Here is a 17,488-nt window from a genome sequence, read left to right on the forward strand (position 1 = left end):
AATATGCACGTACATTATTGTATACAGCCATTCATACTATGCATCGGCAGTTCCCTTTCTTATTATCGACAAGTGGGTGAATCACTACATAAAAATATAACACGCAAATCATATATATCTTGAGAAAGAATATTCATTGAAACCGCCTTGTTCACTTCTCTTTGGTGGAATCTGTCGTAATGGGTACTCACCGGTCTCGTTTTTCTGTCATGCTTCTTTTCTATCTTGCTGTGAGTATAATACGTACAAGCAAAAAAGAGAACTGGGATCTCGTACGCAAGCGAATATTTGCGTGGTGTCACGAGTTATGTAAATATTTGGACACGTCTGTCGAGGTATATCCACGTAGAACACAGTCCATTACCCGGTTGTCTATTGTGTACTTTTTGGAACGCGTAATTTGGCAAGTGCTCGTATCCAGCTGTGTAGCTACTGGCTTGCTATCCAATGTTGAGATATTAACGTTGAAGAAGAACAAAAGCAGCTGGGTCACGTGGCTCTTTTACAAAGGAGAGATGCCCATTTTCCGGTTGTAACGGCCATTATGTCGACAAAGTGATACTTTCCCCAGATGTGTGAATGTCGCGCCTCTGCACGAACAAGTATTATCAAAGAAGGATTAATCAATTAGGTGAGCTGTTGTTGAATTTGAAGGATGCTTGTTACTCTGGTAAAGGCATCATTCTATACGCCCTTTCATTAACTTTTTTTTCGGTACGGCACCTTAGTTTGTTAGCTTGCCTAACTGCATAAATAAGACGATGCGCTTTAAAACGCCTTTTTATGTTTGTCTCTTTTTCTTTCGGATTTTTAGAAGCTATGTAATTCAACATAAATACCTGTATTCAAGTAGCTATTCATGAGGATTCGATGGTCAAAAAAAGTCTTCTTCCGAAAGGCAGCACGAGAATTTAAAGAAGCCGAAGAAGAGACAATATCGTATACGTCACTGAAAGAAGCGAAAATAGAAATCCGAGGCTCGACTGGCAAACAACTGTTCAGCGTTCTTTTTCGGGAGGGCAAATCGTTCGGACAATAATCGAGTAGAAATGTTAACAGCGCGTCGAACTTTAGGCAACCTCTACTAAATTGACAGCGCTCGATCACTTTGCGCGTTAACTGCCTGCAGATATGTGCCAAGATCTAACCTTATTGTATCGTATAGTAGAAATCGCAATGTTGGTTTACATCCAAAGTTATATACTACTTTCTTCATGACGGCACAGAAATCTGCGCTAGCCCCCCTTTGCTTTAGCTTTGAAAGAAATGGAAATTATACTGCAGACTGTACGAAGTGCGTGATGGGGAAAAGCGCTTCTTATGTTTAATATGATAGATATGGAGGTCATCGGCTCTTAGTGCGCACATATTCCTTTGCGATTGACTTGACTTTGCTCTGAAGCCAAACATTCAAAAATGCTTTCCGTTAAAAAAAGTACAAAGTGCTAATCATAGGCGCTTTTTGACTGTATTAGAGAACGGAGACAACATCATGGCAACCAAATTCCATTCAGAAAAGGTTGTTTGTTGCAGCGCAGGCACTTTTCTTAGACGACTTTAGAAAGCGATGATGTCCTTACAGACTGTAGATCGAAAACTTCGCGCCGACAGACCTCAACTAGTCCTGCTTAGATGTTGACAAATTGCTGTTTTCCATTCAGTGTTCTTAGTCAAAGAGATCGAAAACTCGGTTAATTTGACATTTATACAGTATGTCATTCAACTCGTTGCTTGCACTATCTTCATTGTCAGAAGTGACCCGCTTTGGAAGGTACATTGGAGGTATTTTCGTTACCGTTTTATGCATCCCAAGCTTGTCTCTTGATAAAATATAGTCGATCAGGAGGATCCTGGTCGCTAATTAACATGTTGTTAGTTGAGTGAGGTGATGTACTTGCTCGATACGGATTGGTTTTGAGAGCCTTTAGTGACTTTTAAGGATGTCGTGTGTCTTTAGCGGTCGACAGTCTCGCCTATGCTTTATATTATCATGTAACTGTTGTTTTATCGTTTGAGAACAGTGTCATGAAGTATGGCCGGAGCATGTTTATCCAAGAACACGCAATTGGTTCATGTATTCATGGCTTGCCTGGTTCATTGAATCTAATGTAGTATTATCAGCAAAGAAAGCGGCGGAAGAACATTTTGTTTCGTTTTATCCTTTGTGCCTAATCAGTTGATATCCAGAAGAGGCCATGTTGCTTGTTGGCGATCTAGATGACCAAGAGAGCTCTTTTGACTACATGGGAGAATGTTGTACGTGCTGTCATAAAGGCTACCGAAATATCCACAGAAACCATTGTTGTTCTTGCATGAATCGAGCTCTTTGTGCGACTCTGGTAATCAATTAATTCGGGAGGGGCTGCCGCTCGCCCATCTGTGTTGATCTTCTGCGTTTTTTTCTTCCAACCAAATTGGGAAGCATATGAAGTTTCCGTACAAGGTGAGTTCTCCCCATTACACTTTCCACCCATTGCCCTCCCACGAGTGTAAAACAAGTTAACTAATACAACTTTGCAGCTTGACGATTTAACATGGATCGACAATGACCATTCACGCAACGAAGAAAACGTATATTGCTACTGTGGTGGTCCATACACAGAGTATGTTCTTGCTGTGAAATCGATCGATCTATAGAAAAAGTTTGATTCATGAGAGAGTAAAGCTAATCGTGACATTTGAATGTATAGGGATAAGCCAATGGCTCATTGTGATTCTTGTCGACAGCTTTTTCATTCAGGTAATACACTTTTTCCTTCTCATGTTACATGTGTTGTTGAATCGTGTTTTTTTAACTTTCTGGTCTGCTTTTAGCTTGTATAACTTGCTTGCCGAGGCCACTATTATATGGCGATAACTTTCTCACGTTTCGCTGCAGCGTATGCACACAAGACGCGGAAGAACATCATCGTCATAATATGAGCTGGGTGGCTGTCGTGCATTTGGTGATATACAATTTGATGGTACGACAGGATCTACGCGACCAGAACAAACCCGATGACCAAAAAGGCCTGAAATATTTTCGGTGGAAGGATGATATATGTGCGTTCATCGATGATTATTGGGATTATCTTGTCCCGGGAAAGAAAAGTAAGATTTAAAGTGAAGATGATCGTAGAGGATGTCAGGATCAGAAGATTTATCGACTTTGGTATATGCTATTGTAGGATCCGTAACTTGGAACAATACGATCGCTAGTGTATTATCAACGCATGGCACAGTTTTTAAATCTGGATACGAGATTTTTCATCAAAGTGGTATGTGTTGGCTGGTCGCTATTTATTTTGTTTCTTTTGGTGATGTTTCTGCTAATACATCCTTCTTTTGTATTGTGCTAGCTTGGTGGTCGTTACATGAACAAGTGCCTCCGAATAAAGGTATTTAGATTATGATTCTGCTATGGGATATTAATAAAGATGTCGCTAATATGTTTTAATGTAATTTATAGATAAACCTCGAACAACCAAAGTAAAAGCTCCGGGAAAACCAACTCAAAAGCGGGCACGGCCAGATGGCGAAAATAAAAAACAAGCCAATAAACCGAAAAAGATCAAGGTTGAGAGTAGAGAAGAACATGTGGAGCCATCACCAAAGCCATTAAAAAAAGGGCAACGGAAAGAACAGAAACCGGTTCATGATGCTGAAGTGCCATCTAGAGAGGTATCTAACGAGAAGAAAGATTGCCGCAGGACGTTGTAAAACTGAAAAGGCTAACCGATCATTTCATGTGTCTACAGGATGATGAGATGTTCAATATGAGCTCACTGTCGGAACTGTCATCGGACGAGGAGATGGCTCCTGCAAATGATCATACGGTATGCTACAATAAGAGGATTAGCATACACACTGTAGATAAAGACTGAATCCCAATCATTTTAGGATGTTCCAAAGAGGATCACAAAATCACCACGAAAAGTCGAAACTGCATTAGTATCGGTACCTGCTTCTACATCCGCACCTGTGGGCGAGCCAGAACAAAAGCAAGAAATTATGCCAACACATATCCCCTCAATGGATGAACCTGAAAGCCCATATGCTACAGTACCACACCACAACGTAGAGCAGCACTTTACCACCACAGCAGTTACAATCAACCCTCCTAACTCTGCACTCGCCGCTAGTGCTACGGCTACGGCTTCTGCTGTTGCCGAATCAAAACGTTCTGACAAAGTGGTAAGATTGTAGAACACGCCATCTGTTGTTTATTGTCGACTCAAGCTGTTTCTAAATATTAGGATAAGTCTCAAGATATAACGGTTCAGGGAACATCAACACCAACAACAACCGATGCACCACCCAAACCTGCTCGAAGCGCGTTTTTGTCGCAACAAGAAGAATGGCAACTACTCCAAAAACTTAACAATGCTAGTAAACGATTACCACCAGCCGCACTACGCTACCAACGAAAACTTACAGTTCGAAGGGTCAGTGTAAAAAACATTGTTCGAGTTTTGCTTTTTTTGGAGAACAAGTGTCAAAAAAGATTAATCTTAAATATGCTATATAGCTGAAGCGCAATTTAGGTCTTAAGCTATTTGACTTGGACGCACATGTTACACGACAAATACGATCACGATCAGAACTTGTACCAATATCCAAACAGCTTTCCGGAGAGAAGGGTGCTGCGGATCATACACAAAAAGAAAACGAGGAAACGTTGCAATTATCCAAAGAATTTGAGAAAATCACGCATACCACATACAATTGCTCGTTTGCTCGTCGACTTTATGGATCGATTCGTCAAGAAAGCGCGGTGACAAGGGAGGAACCATGGCTGTCGTCTTGGAACGGACGCAAGTTGCGACCCTTTATTCGAAGGGACTTCCAAAGCAGGCCGCCCATGATGCGAATTTTGCATGAAATTGAGGCATGTGCGGGAAAACCAATGCGACGGCCACTCTCTTCGCAGCGCAGCAAGGACTACACGGCGAGCATTGACTATGTCTATTTTCAGCCACAACATTTGGATCAAGCCAACGCTATGCTTCGACGCAGTTTTTGGGAAGGGATCGATGTTTCTGAATCGTTATTGTTTCCAGAATTCAGCATTGTTGCTTTGTACAAGCAAGCGGTGATTGGATGTGCATTCATGACACCGGAAGCATACATCACATACTTTGCAGTATCACCAGGATGGGACGGTGCAGGAATTGGCCAGTAAGTTGAAATATCTTTCTTCGTGTGTGTATGTAGTAATGTGATACTAATCGGTGATGGAACTCCATTTTTTCTGTTCACAGATTCATGCTTTATCACTTATTCCAGGTAAGGCTGTCATACCCGGAGTGGATGAGAGGGAGAAAGGAGTACTCGGTATAGCAGTGTTGAATACATCTAACCTTTATTTTTCGATGAATTTGTAGACTGCCATCAGTAAGGATATTACGCTTCACGTGTCGGCCAACAACAGTGCCATGATATTATACCAAAAATTTGGCTTTAAGCCAGAGGAGTTTATTGTGGATTTCTACGACAAATATCTTTCCTCCGATAGTGTATATAGTAAAAATGCATTTTTCTTACGGCTGCGTCGATAAAGAACCTCAATACAATGATAATGTAGTTGTAGCAGTATTAGGTGTTAAGAAAAAGACAAGCGGAGTACATCCTATTGTTCGTAGTGTTTGGTATAGGGCAACTGCGCTGTATGCGGCTCACGCCTGCACCCGAAAGAAGTATCGTTGATTGGAACGACAGGTTATTTAAGTGAAATAGTGCGAGAGAAGATGAGGCGGGGTGTACACACAAACCTCACCTGGCCCAACCCCTTGAAATATTCTAATGATATGCATTAAATCACTTGTGACAACTCGAGAGCTTTGAATCAAGTGGAAACCTTGTTGAGCACTTTAATGAGAAAGCTTTAGAGAATTTTACATCTAAGGGTGTTCTCAAAAAGGGCGAACGGCCGTCCGGACGGGGTCCTGATTCAGAAGTAGGGTATTACCAAAACTGTGGTGGTCCGTACGGACATTTTGAGACCAATTTTGCAGGCATTCGGACCATGTTATTTAGTATTCTCATCTATATATATCTCCAATAAGTAGTAAGAACGTTTATTCCAGTGAGATTTATCTGTACTACTGGTACAGCAGTTATAGACAGGTATGCTTTTTGCCGTTGCATGAATGTGAGACAGCAATTTTCCTTTTCGAGTTCGGACCAAGGCGTCGTCTCAACAATTTGTTGAGACTACGAATCGCTCAATTTGGAAGCTTCGACCCACCTTCATATGGAAGCCGAATGTTCGGCATTTTAAATTTATTTCTATTCGTGGGTGGGGCGAACGACCGTTCGCCCTTTTTGAGAACACCCTAAGTCGAAATACCAAGTAGCGAGGACTTGGTTTTTTTTATACAGCTTCAAATTCGAATTCATTCCAGAGCAGTATCAACTTGCTTTCGTCGACATCATCGAAGCGCAGCACCTCTTAATTTTTGACAAAACTAAATGTACTCATGCCAATTGCAAGACTATAAAAGCCCTGTCTTGTTATTTATTGTCACTATTTCCCCATGTTGGGGGTAACTTGCGTGCCTGCTGCCTTCCTTGGATGTGGTAACCGTTTCTCCAGCTCCTTCCGATTTGTTGTCTCAAACAATTTTGGTGAAGATTTCCAATCCGATTGGGCGTCTAGGTTTGCCGCCGTAGCTAAAAAACTGAATTTAGTTATGTAAGTTTCATTAATGTGTTATATGAATATGTTTCTATTTCTTGAAAGACTTCTGACTGAATATTCTATACTGTTTTAGAGACGCAGACTGGTCAAAAGTTTGTGAAGGTCTTGTTCATAATCAAACTGCTCCAAGTGCTCCACCTGCTAGTCCGCCTTGATTGGCTCTCAATCACCGCTTCTATATAGAGCAAGTGAATTTTCTGTTCTGTATGTCTGCGATCATTATCGAACAAACCATCACTATCCTTCCAATTCGCCAGGAAAACATGTACTTTTCCGATAATTAGACTATATCCAAATCTTTACTTTGTTCCAATAGATTATCTTGTATACACAAACAGTCTTTTGTTTATCCGATCTGGTGGTGACAGCCGATTAGCTGGTTTGATGCTTGCTGGAGCAACCATGGCGCCATGGATGGTGGGTCCTTGGATCGTTGGCTATGTTCCCACACTTGTTGTCGGAAGCTTGATTTTTCATCTCGTGTTGGATCTGTTGAAGGAAGCACTGTATGATACATGGGGCAGCGTGCACTATCTCGAATACATAACAATCTGCATGATCATCTTTTTCATGGCCATATGGGGGTTCGTCGAAGGTATCCTCGTCGGTATCGTCATGGCGTGTATCTTTTTCGTGGTGCAAAATGCTCGACTTTGCGATGCAATCCGATCCATGCACACGGGCCAAGAACTACGATCCACGGTCAGAAGACTTTATCGTCAGCAAAAATTCTTAAAACATGTTGGCGGACAGATTCAAGTCATCAAGTTGCAAGGGTACATGTTTTTTGGTACCATCAATCAAGTTGAACGTGCTATTCGAGATATGCTGGATGAGCGCGCATGAGAAATGAGTCCTGTCCGTTTCTTGATCCTCGATTTGCAGTTGGTTCAAGGTATTGGTTTCAGTGCTGCTGAAGCGTTCGTTCGTATACGGCGCCTGCTCAAGAACAGAGAAGTCTACATGATCCTCTGTAACATTGCACGCGATTCAGATCAGGCCAAGGCACTGATGAAGGCCGGTATGTGGGCGGACGAGCTCGACGATGGTGACCTGAAGTGTTTTGAGTATCTCAACGATGCATTGGAATGGTGCGAGAATACATTACTGCGTGCGTATTTTGCGCGCGTGCCACATCATCGGATCCCAGGTAAAGAATATAAATTATCTCTCTCTTGTTTTATCTTAATAAGCTTACAGATTTATTATGCTTGCTGTTTTTTGCAGTACCAATCAAGGACTCAAACACTGCTGATAGCGAGGAGACACATATTGACATGATTTCTGATGCTTCTCCACGCCACAAAATGGTGACCAAAGCTATCCAACAACTAATTCCAGGTGTGTATTTTCTTTTCTCACTGATGTGTCTTTCGTTTTCATTGTAGAATAGGATCACTCACAGAAGCAATTGAAATAATATTGTAACAGACACGGGCACACCCCAAATGTACTCCAATCTGTCACAGCCAACGCTATTAATGGTCCAGGCACTTAGCGAGCTGACTCATGACGACATACCTGTGGAGTTCTATCATAAGCTCGGTGGCTATCTAAAGAAAGAGACTTGTCAGCGTGGCCAATGTCTATGGAAAGATGGCGACCCTGCAGACTGCCTCATTGTACTTGAGCAGGGATCGTTACGAAGTTTGATGCCTGTCGCCAAAAACGACTATGTCGTTGTTGAATCGATTTTACCAGGCACTGTAGTGGGAGAGCTTGGACTCTTCACATGTGGTCCTCATCGTACGCGGTCACTTATTGCAGAGCAAGATTCAGTTATTTGGAAACTGACACAGGAAGCCTTTGAACGTATGAGATCAGCAGATCCGCAATTTGCAACTAAGTTTATCATGCTCTCTCTTCACTTCTCAAGTGATCGAATGGAAACAATGACACGATACGCGTTTCAACTGAATTGGACCATATAATCATTTAAACTTGCATACACTTTATTCTCTCCAACTCTCTGTATCATTACTACTACCCACGTAACAATTCCTACACCCCACCTTCTTTGATAAACATCCAGAAACGCACGATAGTATCCTCCCATCCATCCAACTTTTCAGTCCTTTGCTGTGCTCCCTTGCTCTTTATATATAGTACAACAAACATTAACAACACGCACGCATGCTTTGCGAAAATTGTTTGTAGCCTAATACATACGCCTGTAACACATATGATATTACCAGTGTGGTTTCTAAAGACCTGTCGTACTGTACTGTATTTGTCCTGATGATGGTTACTGATGTGTCGAACTCATATATGATAAAAATAATAGAATTTTTCGATGGTATGATAGCGATGATGGTTCAATCAAGAAGCAAAACAACAAGAATCCAGACAGCAAAGAATGACCAATGCAGTAGTGGAATCACATATTCATCAGGTGCAAGTTTATTTGGAAGAAGAAGAAGAAGAAACAGGAGAAAGCGAGAAAGATGGTGGATCCTTTCGTAGATGGCTTGTTGAGTTGAAGGAATTCATTCGCGCCCTTCAAACTTCAGTAGTTTCATTAAGCAAAGTATACATCATTCTTTCCCTTTCTGTTATGTAATAAGTCTCAGTTACTGCTGCTATTAGGAGACTAGTGCGTTAGTCGCAAATCATCAATCACAATGTTATGATTTTTAAGCAATGATGTGATTCGCTTCGTTCATCACTGTATCGGAATGCTTACCGTAAAAATTTTGAAGCGGATCATACACACACAGTTAATGCTGAATCATACCTTTCCTTCCCGTCTCGCTAACGCTATATGTTCTATACGTTTATCCTTTCGGTTACATGGTTTCCTGAACAACAACGCTGAGTTTGTTGTTAAACATGAGATGCGTATGATAAATGTTGCTGCAGCAGGAGAGAGACATATTTCTAACAAACAATGAAGCCCTTGAAGTGTAATAACTCGCCTTCGAACTTCATTTATCCATATCTCGAAACCAAAACGATCGTCATCACTTTTTTGCATGAAAACACGTACCCTGTTCGAACTTTTTCTTGCAAAGAAGTTTTTCTTTTTACAATCAATCAATATTTTGATATTATTTCCTTTTAGGTAGTGTGATTCTCATAATTCAATTCGGATGAGCAACGGACACCAAAAATCTATATGCGATACGTCATGATTTTCCACAAACGAGGAAGGACCATATCCGTCAATGTCAAATTTCCGGCTCCGGCCTTTTTACAAAAGGAGTTTGGGAGAAGAGTTATGTTTCGAGACGCTTTTATTATCTTATCACTAATTTGTTTCATAAAAAGCAAACGACCTTACACTTTGAGGAATAGACGGGTCTTTCGCTACAACAAATTCTTTTTTCAGAGAAACATTGCTTGCTTAGATGGACAGACGGCATTCCATCGACGCGGAATCTTTGCCGCCCGTTCCCGAAGAACAACAATGTGTCTCTTCTTCACCAAGAGATATCGTCTCGCCAACAATGTCTCGCCATTCCATCACCACCACCGCCACGCATGACCTTCCTTCTCGTTCTTACTTTTCGTCTCATGTCAACTATGATCCTCGTATGACCCGTCAAATTATTCTTCTCTTGGCTATACTGAGAGACTGTTATACACACGTCTAACTCTGATTATGCGCATTTTCTTTATACATAGATACGGACACTCGATACTCTGCTTCAATCGATTCAATTCGTGCCCAGTCAGTTGCTTTAGGCGATCTTTACATGACAGAGGATACCCAAAATCGAGTAAGACGAGGCGACGGCTCTGCTGCTCCCTCTGAAGCAGAACCAGTAGTACCTGCGGCAACCTCCAAAGTCAGCAATCTGTCAGCTCTGTTGAAACACCAAAATGGTAGTCGTAACAATGGCTCGCCACTACCTACAAAGCACTACCAGCAGCAACAACAGCAGCAGCAGCTACAACAACAACAACAAGACGAAGAGTCGAGACCATTACTTGAGCATGTCGATACTGGTCGTACAACGTCCACACAATATCATTCTATAAGCGCCGTTGATTCAAACGGATATAGTACACAATACCCATCACACCATACCACGCATTATCAGCAACAGCACCACCATCGAACACAGCAGCAACGTTCACCTTCATTGTGGCTACATCGACTGTTACGTGCTGCTTTCTCCTCATTACGTAGTACAAATGACGACAAGCAGAGTGGCATGGCGCTCGTGATGTACTTGGTCAAGAGACCGCTAGAATGTATACCAGCTGTCATTCTGGGATTATTACTTAATCTTTTGGACGCAATTTCATACGGTAAAAATATGTGAAAAGATCCAAGATTTCTACACGCCTTGAACGGATATCGTACCAGCAGTAGTAGTCGTAAGAAAATCATGCTTTCTAATCGTAGAATGCGGTTCTAACGCTATTTAGGCATGATTACGTTTCCGCTCAACAATCCGATCTTCGCATCCTTCGGTCCGGATGGCATCTCGATGTTTTTTGTCAGGTATTTGATCGGATCTGTCACGTGGACTAGACTAATTAGGGAACCGAACTCACACACATGTTTAGTTGCATAATTGCACAGGTTGTGTATTCATGCGGCGGAAGTATCTTTCCCGGAGGCAACGGAAGGTAGTATGCCAACGATCTCAAACAAGACAATTTTCTTGTGTGTACGCGCGAGAGAGAGAGAGAGAGAGAGAGAGGCATATGATGATATGCTTACATGTTTGATTTATATGCTTTTTTTCCTGCCTGCATCGTGAAATCATATTCTCGCTACAACGTGTAATTACGTAGTATGATGATTGAAGGTAATAAACTGGAGGACGAATCTAAACACTTTGGGTTGATAATCTATCAGCGTATAGCCTTTTAATAAAAGTGCGTAAGCAGAAAAGTATCATAAACTCACATTTTTTTATTTTATTTTGCGACTATTTGCTATAGTGGTTCCCTTCCTGCACATCATGGCCGAACGAATCGTCCTTTATGTTGGAGAAGAGCATAAGCAGGAAATTATTGCATCCACCATGGTTGCTTTTGCTATTAGTAGCATAATGACGGGCGTCGCGTTCTTTTTGCTAGGTGCATTCAACTTGGGATCCTCATCGGATTCTTTCCGTGGCACATCCTGGTCGGGACCATCGGTGGCGTGGGATGGTTTCTGGTGATCACTGGCATTGAAGTGGCTGGTCGGTTGGACGAGAACTTTGATTATACCTTCCCCATGTTTCGAAAAAGTGTTTCTTGATTCACATACCTTGATGCTTTGGTCGGCCGCTTTGGGTGCAGCACTCGTGTTACGGTTGATACAATAACGCTACAACAATGCATTGATCGTACCTGCGTATTGTATGGTGCTTCCATTCCCTTTTACTTCGTGTTAGCGATCGCACGTCTCGATGTAAATCAAGTGCGCGACGGTGGATGGAATGCTATCAAGGTTGCAAGTCTCATTATTTCTGGTAAATATATCATTTACTACTCATACTGCGTTTTCTTAATTTATTGAATTATATTGCTTTTGAATAGGCTTCAACATCACGCTGTATATCGAAGACTGTCCTGCTGGTTCAGTGACAAGGATAAAAAGCAATTCGGTCCTTACGAGTTTCCCGGATCTGTTGAAGAATTTTCAAAGAAATTCATTCCGCTCCTTGCTCTGGTATGGCAAACCAATGCTATCATGAAAAGTACGCTAGAAACCATAAACGCTGGTGATGAAATTGTTTTTTCATCCAGCGAAGGCCCGGATCCCCACCAATTTTACCATGTATCCCATCACCAAAACTTGGCTCCAAAAGAAAACATAACCAGGTTAATTGACATTTCTACATTTGATTCGAAGTGGATAACATGAAAGTTAAAGAAACAGCGATATTTACACATTATTTGTTGGATAAAAATATACATGCTAACAATTATTACATCAAAATCTTTACTGTGGTTCATATAACATTACTTGAACAGCATTCATTGAAGTATAATCAAAGGATTCATACTAGGGGTCGTAATCTGACCCGCAGTTCAAAACCTACCCACAGGTCAAGGACGGGTCAACGGGTCAGGTTGATGCTTTTCTGACCCGTGTGTCGACCCGTCCAACCCTTGACCCAATTCGTTGACCTGTTGTGACCCGTGTATACATATTAAATGTATGAGGTACTGGTATCTAAGTAGTCAATCTTCTTCTTGACAAACATCATTATATCAAAGATGTTGTTGTAAATATATCTGCTATAAAACTTTGACATAAAATGCCCGTATGTTCTTTTTATTGTGGGATTATATTGTATACTCAAGTGTATAAATAAGCTATAAGCAATATAAGGAGTATAGAAGTAGCAATAGTACACTAAGAACGGACAACATGAGGGTGGCAGTAAGAGACGAGATTTGACAGAAGACGAAAAAGGAATTGAGAAAAGAAAAACGATTGCAGAAAAAAGAAATAAGAACGAAGAAGTGAGAAGAAAAGGAAAAGAATTAAGGGCGTGTGGGGAAGTCGATTTTAAACCTCACTACTTTAACCATTATGTACACTTTTTTTAATGCATATGAACCCAAGCGATTTCATTCTGATGGAACAAAACCCTTTACCTTTAAGAATAAACGCACACAAAGCAGATGTTACTAGCACTGCTAGACATTTGCGTGCCATCACCTTTGAGAGCAGTGTATATATGGAGTCTTGCACTTCCAGTACTTAGGTTGGATGACACTTCCTTCATTACCACATCGAAATCGGTCTTAACCCGTCAGCCCGAGTGTTGACACGTCCAATTGCGACCCCTATGGTTGATTGCTTAAAAAGACTTTTTTGGTTGAAGTTCTTTCATCTTTCAAACAAAAGCAGTCTACGTGTCTTTAAAGATGCTGGTAAAAAATAAATATTAGATTTTTCTGTTGCTCCTAATGTCGAAAAGATTTACATTATGATTCATTTTGATAAATACAGATCAATACTGGAGCAGCAACAAGTTATTATAAATTAATTAGTGAGAATCTATCTTATTGTGTATAATATTTTGGCGCCAGGTTAAATGATGATCGAATAACTATTTACCAGGAACGGTTAGTGATCAGAATATCATCATATAACATCGCATTGATACTTCAGTCACTTTGCCAACGTAAATATTACTTAATAATAATATAAATTAACACCGGGTAGTTTCAAGTTCAATGGTCGATCCACATCCTCGAAGCAATAAAGCTTCTTTTTAGGTACAAGGATTGATCTAGTCATCAAAATTTATAGCAATGTTATCATTTGGATGAAATTGACGGTCGATGAATCTCCCCTCAATTCGAGGAGACCGTCGATTCCGACATAGAAGTACTGTATGTATGCTGTGATTTTCTTATTCGATGTTTTATTGAGCGAATGACTGAGAAAAATAAAAGAGAACGGTAATCTATATCCAAAGCGACTGGCCAAATGGGACTTGGGCGGATGAGAGCATATATACTTCCATGTCTTCATCTCTGGTCTAATGAAAAAACTTGAATACATGTGCACTTCTTTAATTCGAAATACTTTTCTTCGGTCCTGTTTTCTTGTTAAAATTTATATTAATTAATGATACAAGAATATGAACTATATATAATGTGTTGGGATTGAGGGAACGTGAGCAAGCACTATAATATAGAGGTTAGGTTTTTAGGGGTTTATCCGAGTACTTGAAATTATTCCAATTCGTGGTATGCATTAGGTATATACAGGAACAACCAAGAAGTGGGCAGTAATAATAATGTATCAGGTCTAACCATGAATAGTGATGTTCCACAAGACCCAATGACAATGGTCTTCATAAAATCGATTTTATCAGAGAGAAAATACTGTTAAACAGCATGACAAACATTTAAATGAAATGAAAGGTATAACTTTTTGAACAAAGTATAGTGTTTCCAATTTGATCCTTGTGTACACATACAACTGAATAGCCCACATAGTATAGTCCATAGCATCCCGTTCATGAATTTTGGTAAGACAATCCAATAAACCTGTACTAGCTTGCATAAAAGAGTCGGTGTCGTGTGGGCTGAGCAATAGATAAAGCGATTCCTTAAAAGTAAGCTAAAATCAATTTTACAACATAATACGTTAGTACAAAATTTTATACTATGATTATGTCACACCAATGATAAAAATGTAAAGAGCAACGTATAGTGTCTCTCATTCATGCAAGGACTTCCAAATAGAGCCAAAAAGGGATCTTAGACTTACTTTCAGATCTTGGATTGTTATTCGTTTTTTGGGACTCTTCTTAACGTCCGCTTGGTCAATCGTCACCACGTCCGGATCCTTCATACTAATCAGAGTCGTGCGCCTAAAGTCAATCATATTTCTAAGCATCCATACGGGAACCCACCATTGCATCGTCGATAACCGCACACAGTGTTTCAAGATGAAGATAGTTGATTAGAAAACTAAAACAGCACAAGAACACTGGTTAGTATGGTACTTAATTTTATAGACTTTCCTCCAGAATATTTCGTTGAGCGCACTGATGCCGGATATACTTCATAGCTAATACTTTCGCCTTGTCTTCAACAGTCACTTGTACTAATCCTGCCTTGCCAGTAACTAGTTCTTGGTCATAACAAACAATTGCTGACGTTGTAGCCTTGTCCACCCCGTTTGTACATTAGGTTGCACCCGCTGGTTGAAGGAACTGCATCCAAACACAAAATTCTAAGCAAGATAATGTTTACAAATATGTATTGTTAGTGTATAAATAAAAAAAACATAAAAAAATTCGCAAGCATGGAGAGGGACAAGGCAAAGGGTCTCTCGACCAAGTATGCATCCACAACCTACTAAAAGACAAAATTCGCAAGCATGGAGAGGGACAAGGCAAAGGGTCTCTCGACCAAGTATGCATCTACGAGCTGCTTAAAGAAATATAACTGAAATCGAGGGAGAAAAGGAAAAATCTTTTGCCAAAGAATAAATGCACCCTGCAAGACGTAAGTGCCAGTGTTGTTGTCACTTAGTCGTGATCGACAAGGGATCTACTACAAAGTGAGAACAATTAAAATCCTAAACAAAAAAATTGAAAAGAGAGAAATATGCTTGTTAAATGGAGCTGAGAAAAGAAAAATACATTGTTGAGTCAGCCGCATATGTTCATCTACTCCATCATCATTAGTTTTGGTTTTGTAATTCAAAAAAGACAAGAGGTACTGCGCTTCGGTGATGACGAATGCCCAATTTTTATATCCATGATAATGACGAAAGCAAGTTGGGACTGCTCTGACGAAATTCGGAAATTGTAACTTTAAAGCTCAATGAAGATCCTAGTAATACTCCGGCCCCTGTCGCTAGTGTCTATGACTTGTGGTTTCTAGACTAAGTTAGGCTTTCGGTGCCTTTTGCTTTTTTCGGCGTCGCGTCACTTACTGTTCCATTGCGTACTTTGTCTTTGTAATATCTAGTGGGTGCCCCATAATTCGGAATAAGAGCACTTGAAACTCCAGCTAATGTTGTTGTACCACCAAGTTCATGATAAAAATATCCCAAAGCTGTCAACTGAAGGCGAGATTGTTTCTTTTTTAAATCACGGACTGCTGCGGCTGCTATGTGCTGCAGCCGTTATCAGTAAAATTGACTGAGTTCGAAACTGCAGCCTTGACTTCCTGTACAAAGCTCAATCAAACCGCTTTTTGCCTTCTCAAACACCATCGCCATGGAAGCAGAATCAGAGCCGGTCCAAGCAGAAATCCTTGAATAGAATTCAGGTAATAGAAAAAGAGTGACTATGGAAATGATTGCTTGGATACTAAATATATAATTATTTATAGTCATCAAACAATACCTTTTGAATGCAGCCGAAACTGGCAAAAGTTTGACTCTCCAGAACTTTGTAAATGAAAACACAACACTCATTTTGTCTCAAACAATCCTTGGTGACGATTTTCAATCAGACTGGACGACCAGGTTTGCCTTCATAGCCAAAGAACTGGATCTGATTGTTGTATGTTTTATTAGTGTGGTACATGGATATGTTCCCTACTGTTTGAAAGACTTCTGACTGAATAGTGTATATTTTTAAAGAAACGTAGTAAACCAGACTGGCCAAAAATTTATGAAGGTCTTGTACACCGCGTCACCAATCAAGCAACACGTCGATCCCATAATCAAACTGCTATACCTGAAAATGAACCCCAACTATCAGCTGCCGGTCTATCTGGATCTGTCCCAAGTGGTTCAGCTACCGGTAATGGATCTACCCCACGTGACTCAGCTGCCCCTGCGACATCACGCAATTAATCTACTCCACGTTCTATACCTGCTAGTTCGTCTTCTCTGTCTGTCAAGCATCGCCAATGGGTTCAAAACACAGAGGAATAAACATTAACACGATGTTAATAAATTTTCTTTAAATTTTTTCTTAACTGACAATTTTTTTTATTCTCGGAGTTTGAAATCGTGCATACTGTTAAATTTTATTTAAAAAAAAAACTGAATTTTTTTTTAATATAAAAATAAATACCTCCAATATTACTTGGCATAAAAAATTCAAATAGTTATATTAAATACTGAGCTTTTTATTAATAAGAATAGTATGATTTGTTCTATTAAAGATTTAATGGAGCAAGTTATGCATAATTATTTTGAAGATGAAATGTTAGTTAAAGATATTGAAAGTAAGAAAATGATTATGAAAAAAAAAATTAATGAAGAAATTAATAAAGTTAAAGATAATTATTTTTGGTATGTTAATACAAGCGATAATGTGTGCACTTACATACATAAAAGAGGTAAGAAAAATGGCCATATGTGTCATAGAAAAATTAATACTAATCTTAATAGAGATAAACCTAAACCTGATTACCTTTGTACTATACATAGTA

The 17,488-nt window shown here is 40.1% G+C and overlaps 3 protein-coding genes across 3 annotated transcripts; all 3 read left to right on the plus strand.

Annotated features, from left to right (window-relative positions):
• The first annotated feature begins 2,402 nt into the window (after positions 1-2,402).
• On the plus strand, positions 2,403-5,580 carry BDB00DRAFT_961179 (uncharacterized protein). The gene is made up of 13 exons (XM_053129726.1): positions 2,403-2,443; positions 2,521-2,603; positions 2,691-2,740; positions 2,815-3,090; positions 3,168-3,257; positions 3,339-3,377; positions 3,449-3,660; positions 3,738-3,815; positions 3,880-4,173; positions 4,236-4,424; positions 4,508-5,157; positions 5,241-5,265; positions 5,364-5,580. Exons 1-13 carry the CDS (start codon positions 2,426-2,428, stop codon positions 5,535-5,537), a joined length of 2,178 nt encoding a protein of 725 aa, XP_052976650.1. The 5' UTR covers positions 2,403-2,425; the 3' UTR covers positions 5,538-5,580.
• Positions 5,581-6,515: 935 nt separating this feature from the next.
• Positions 6,516-8,610, plus strand: BDB00DRAFT_875438 (uncharacterized protein; the record flags this gene model as incomplete). Its single annotated transcript, XM_053127351.1, has 6 exons — positions 6,516-6,673; positions 6,753-6,823; positions 6,996-7,483; positions 7,565-7,829; positions 7,907-8,020; positions 8,111-8,610. The coding sequence occupies 6 exons, from the start codon at positions 6,516-6,518 to the stop codon at positions 8,608-8,610; spliced, it is 1,596 nt and encodes a 531-aa protein (XP_052976651.1).
• Positions 8,611-9,919: 1,309 nt separating this feature from the next.
• On the plus strand, positions 9,920-11,927 carry BDB00DRAFT_560320 (uncharacterized protein). Its single transcript, XM_053117850.1, has 6 exons — positions 9,920-10,210; positions 10,304-10,933; positions 11,054-11,129; positions 11,195-11,257; positions 11,426-11,439; positions 11,576-11,927. The coding sequence occupies exons 1-6, from the start codon at positions 10,027-10,029 to the stop codon at positions 11,797-11,799; spliced, it is 1,191 nt and encodes a 396-aa protein (XP_052976652.1). The 5' UTR covers positions 9,920-10,026; the 3' UTR covers positions 11,800-11,927.
• The last annotated feature ends 5,561 nt before the right edge of the window (positions 11,928-17,488 follow it).

The sequence above is a fragment of the Zychaea mexicana genome (genome assembly GCF_025766255.1).
Source record: "Zychaea mexicana strain RSA 1403 chromosome Unknown BDB00scaffold_72, whole genome shotgun sequence".
NCBI lineage: Eukaryota > Fungi > Mucoromycota > Mucoromycetes > Mucorales > Lichtheimiaceae > Zychaea > Zychaea mexicana.

Coding starts and splice junctions, on each gene's coding strand:
- BDB00DRAFT_961179 (XM_053129726.1), top strand. Junction 3,378..3,448: donor ACAAGTGCCTCCGAATAAAG/GTATTTAGATTA, acceptor TGTAATTTATAG/ATAAACCTCGAACAACCAAA. Junction 3,661..3,737: donor CTGAAGTGCCATCTAGAGAG/GTATCTAACGAG, acceptor ATGTGTCTACAG/GATGATGAGATGTTCAATAT.
- BDB00DRAFT_560320 (XM_053117850.1), top strand. CDS start 10,027: ATGGACAGACGGCATTCCATCGACGCGGAATCTTTGCCGCCCGTTCCC. Junction 10,211..10,303: donor TCATGTCAACTATGATCCTC/GTATGACCCGTC, acceptor CTTTATACATAG/ATACGGACACTCGATACTCT. Junction 10,934..11,053: donor TTTGGACGCAATTTCATACG/GTAAAAATATGT, acceptor AACGCTATTTAG/GCATGATTACGTTTCCGCTC.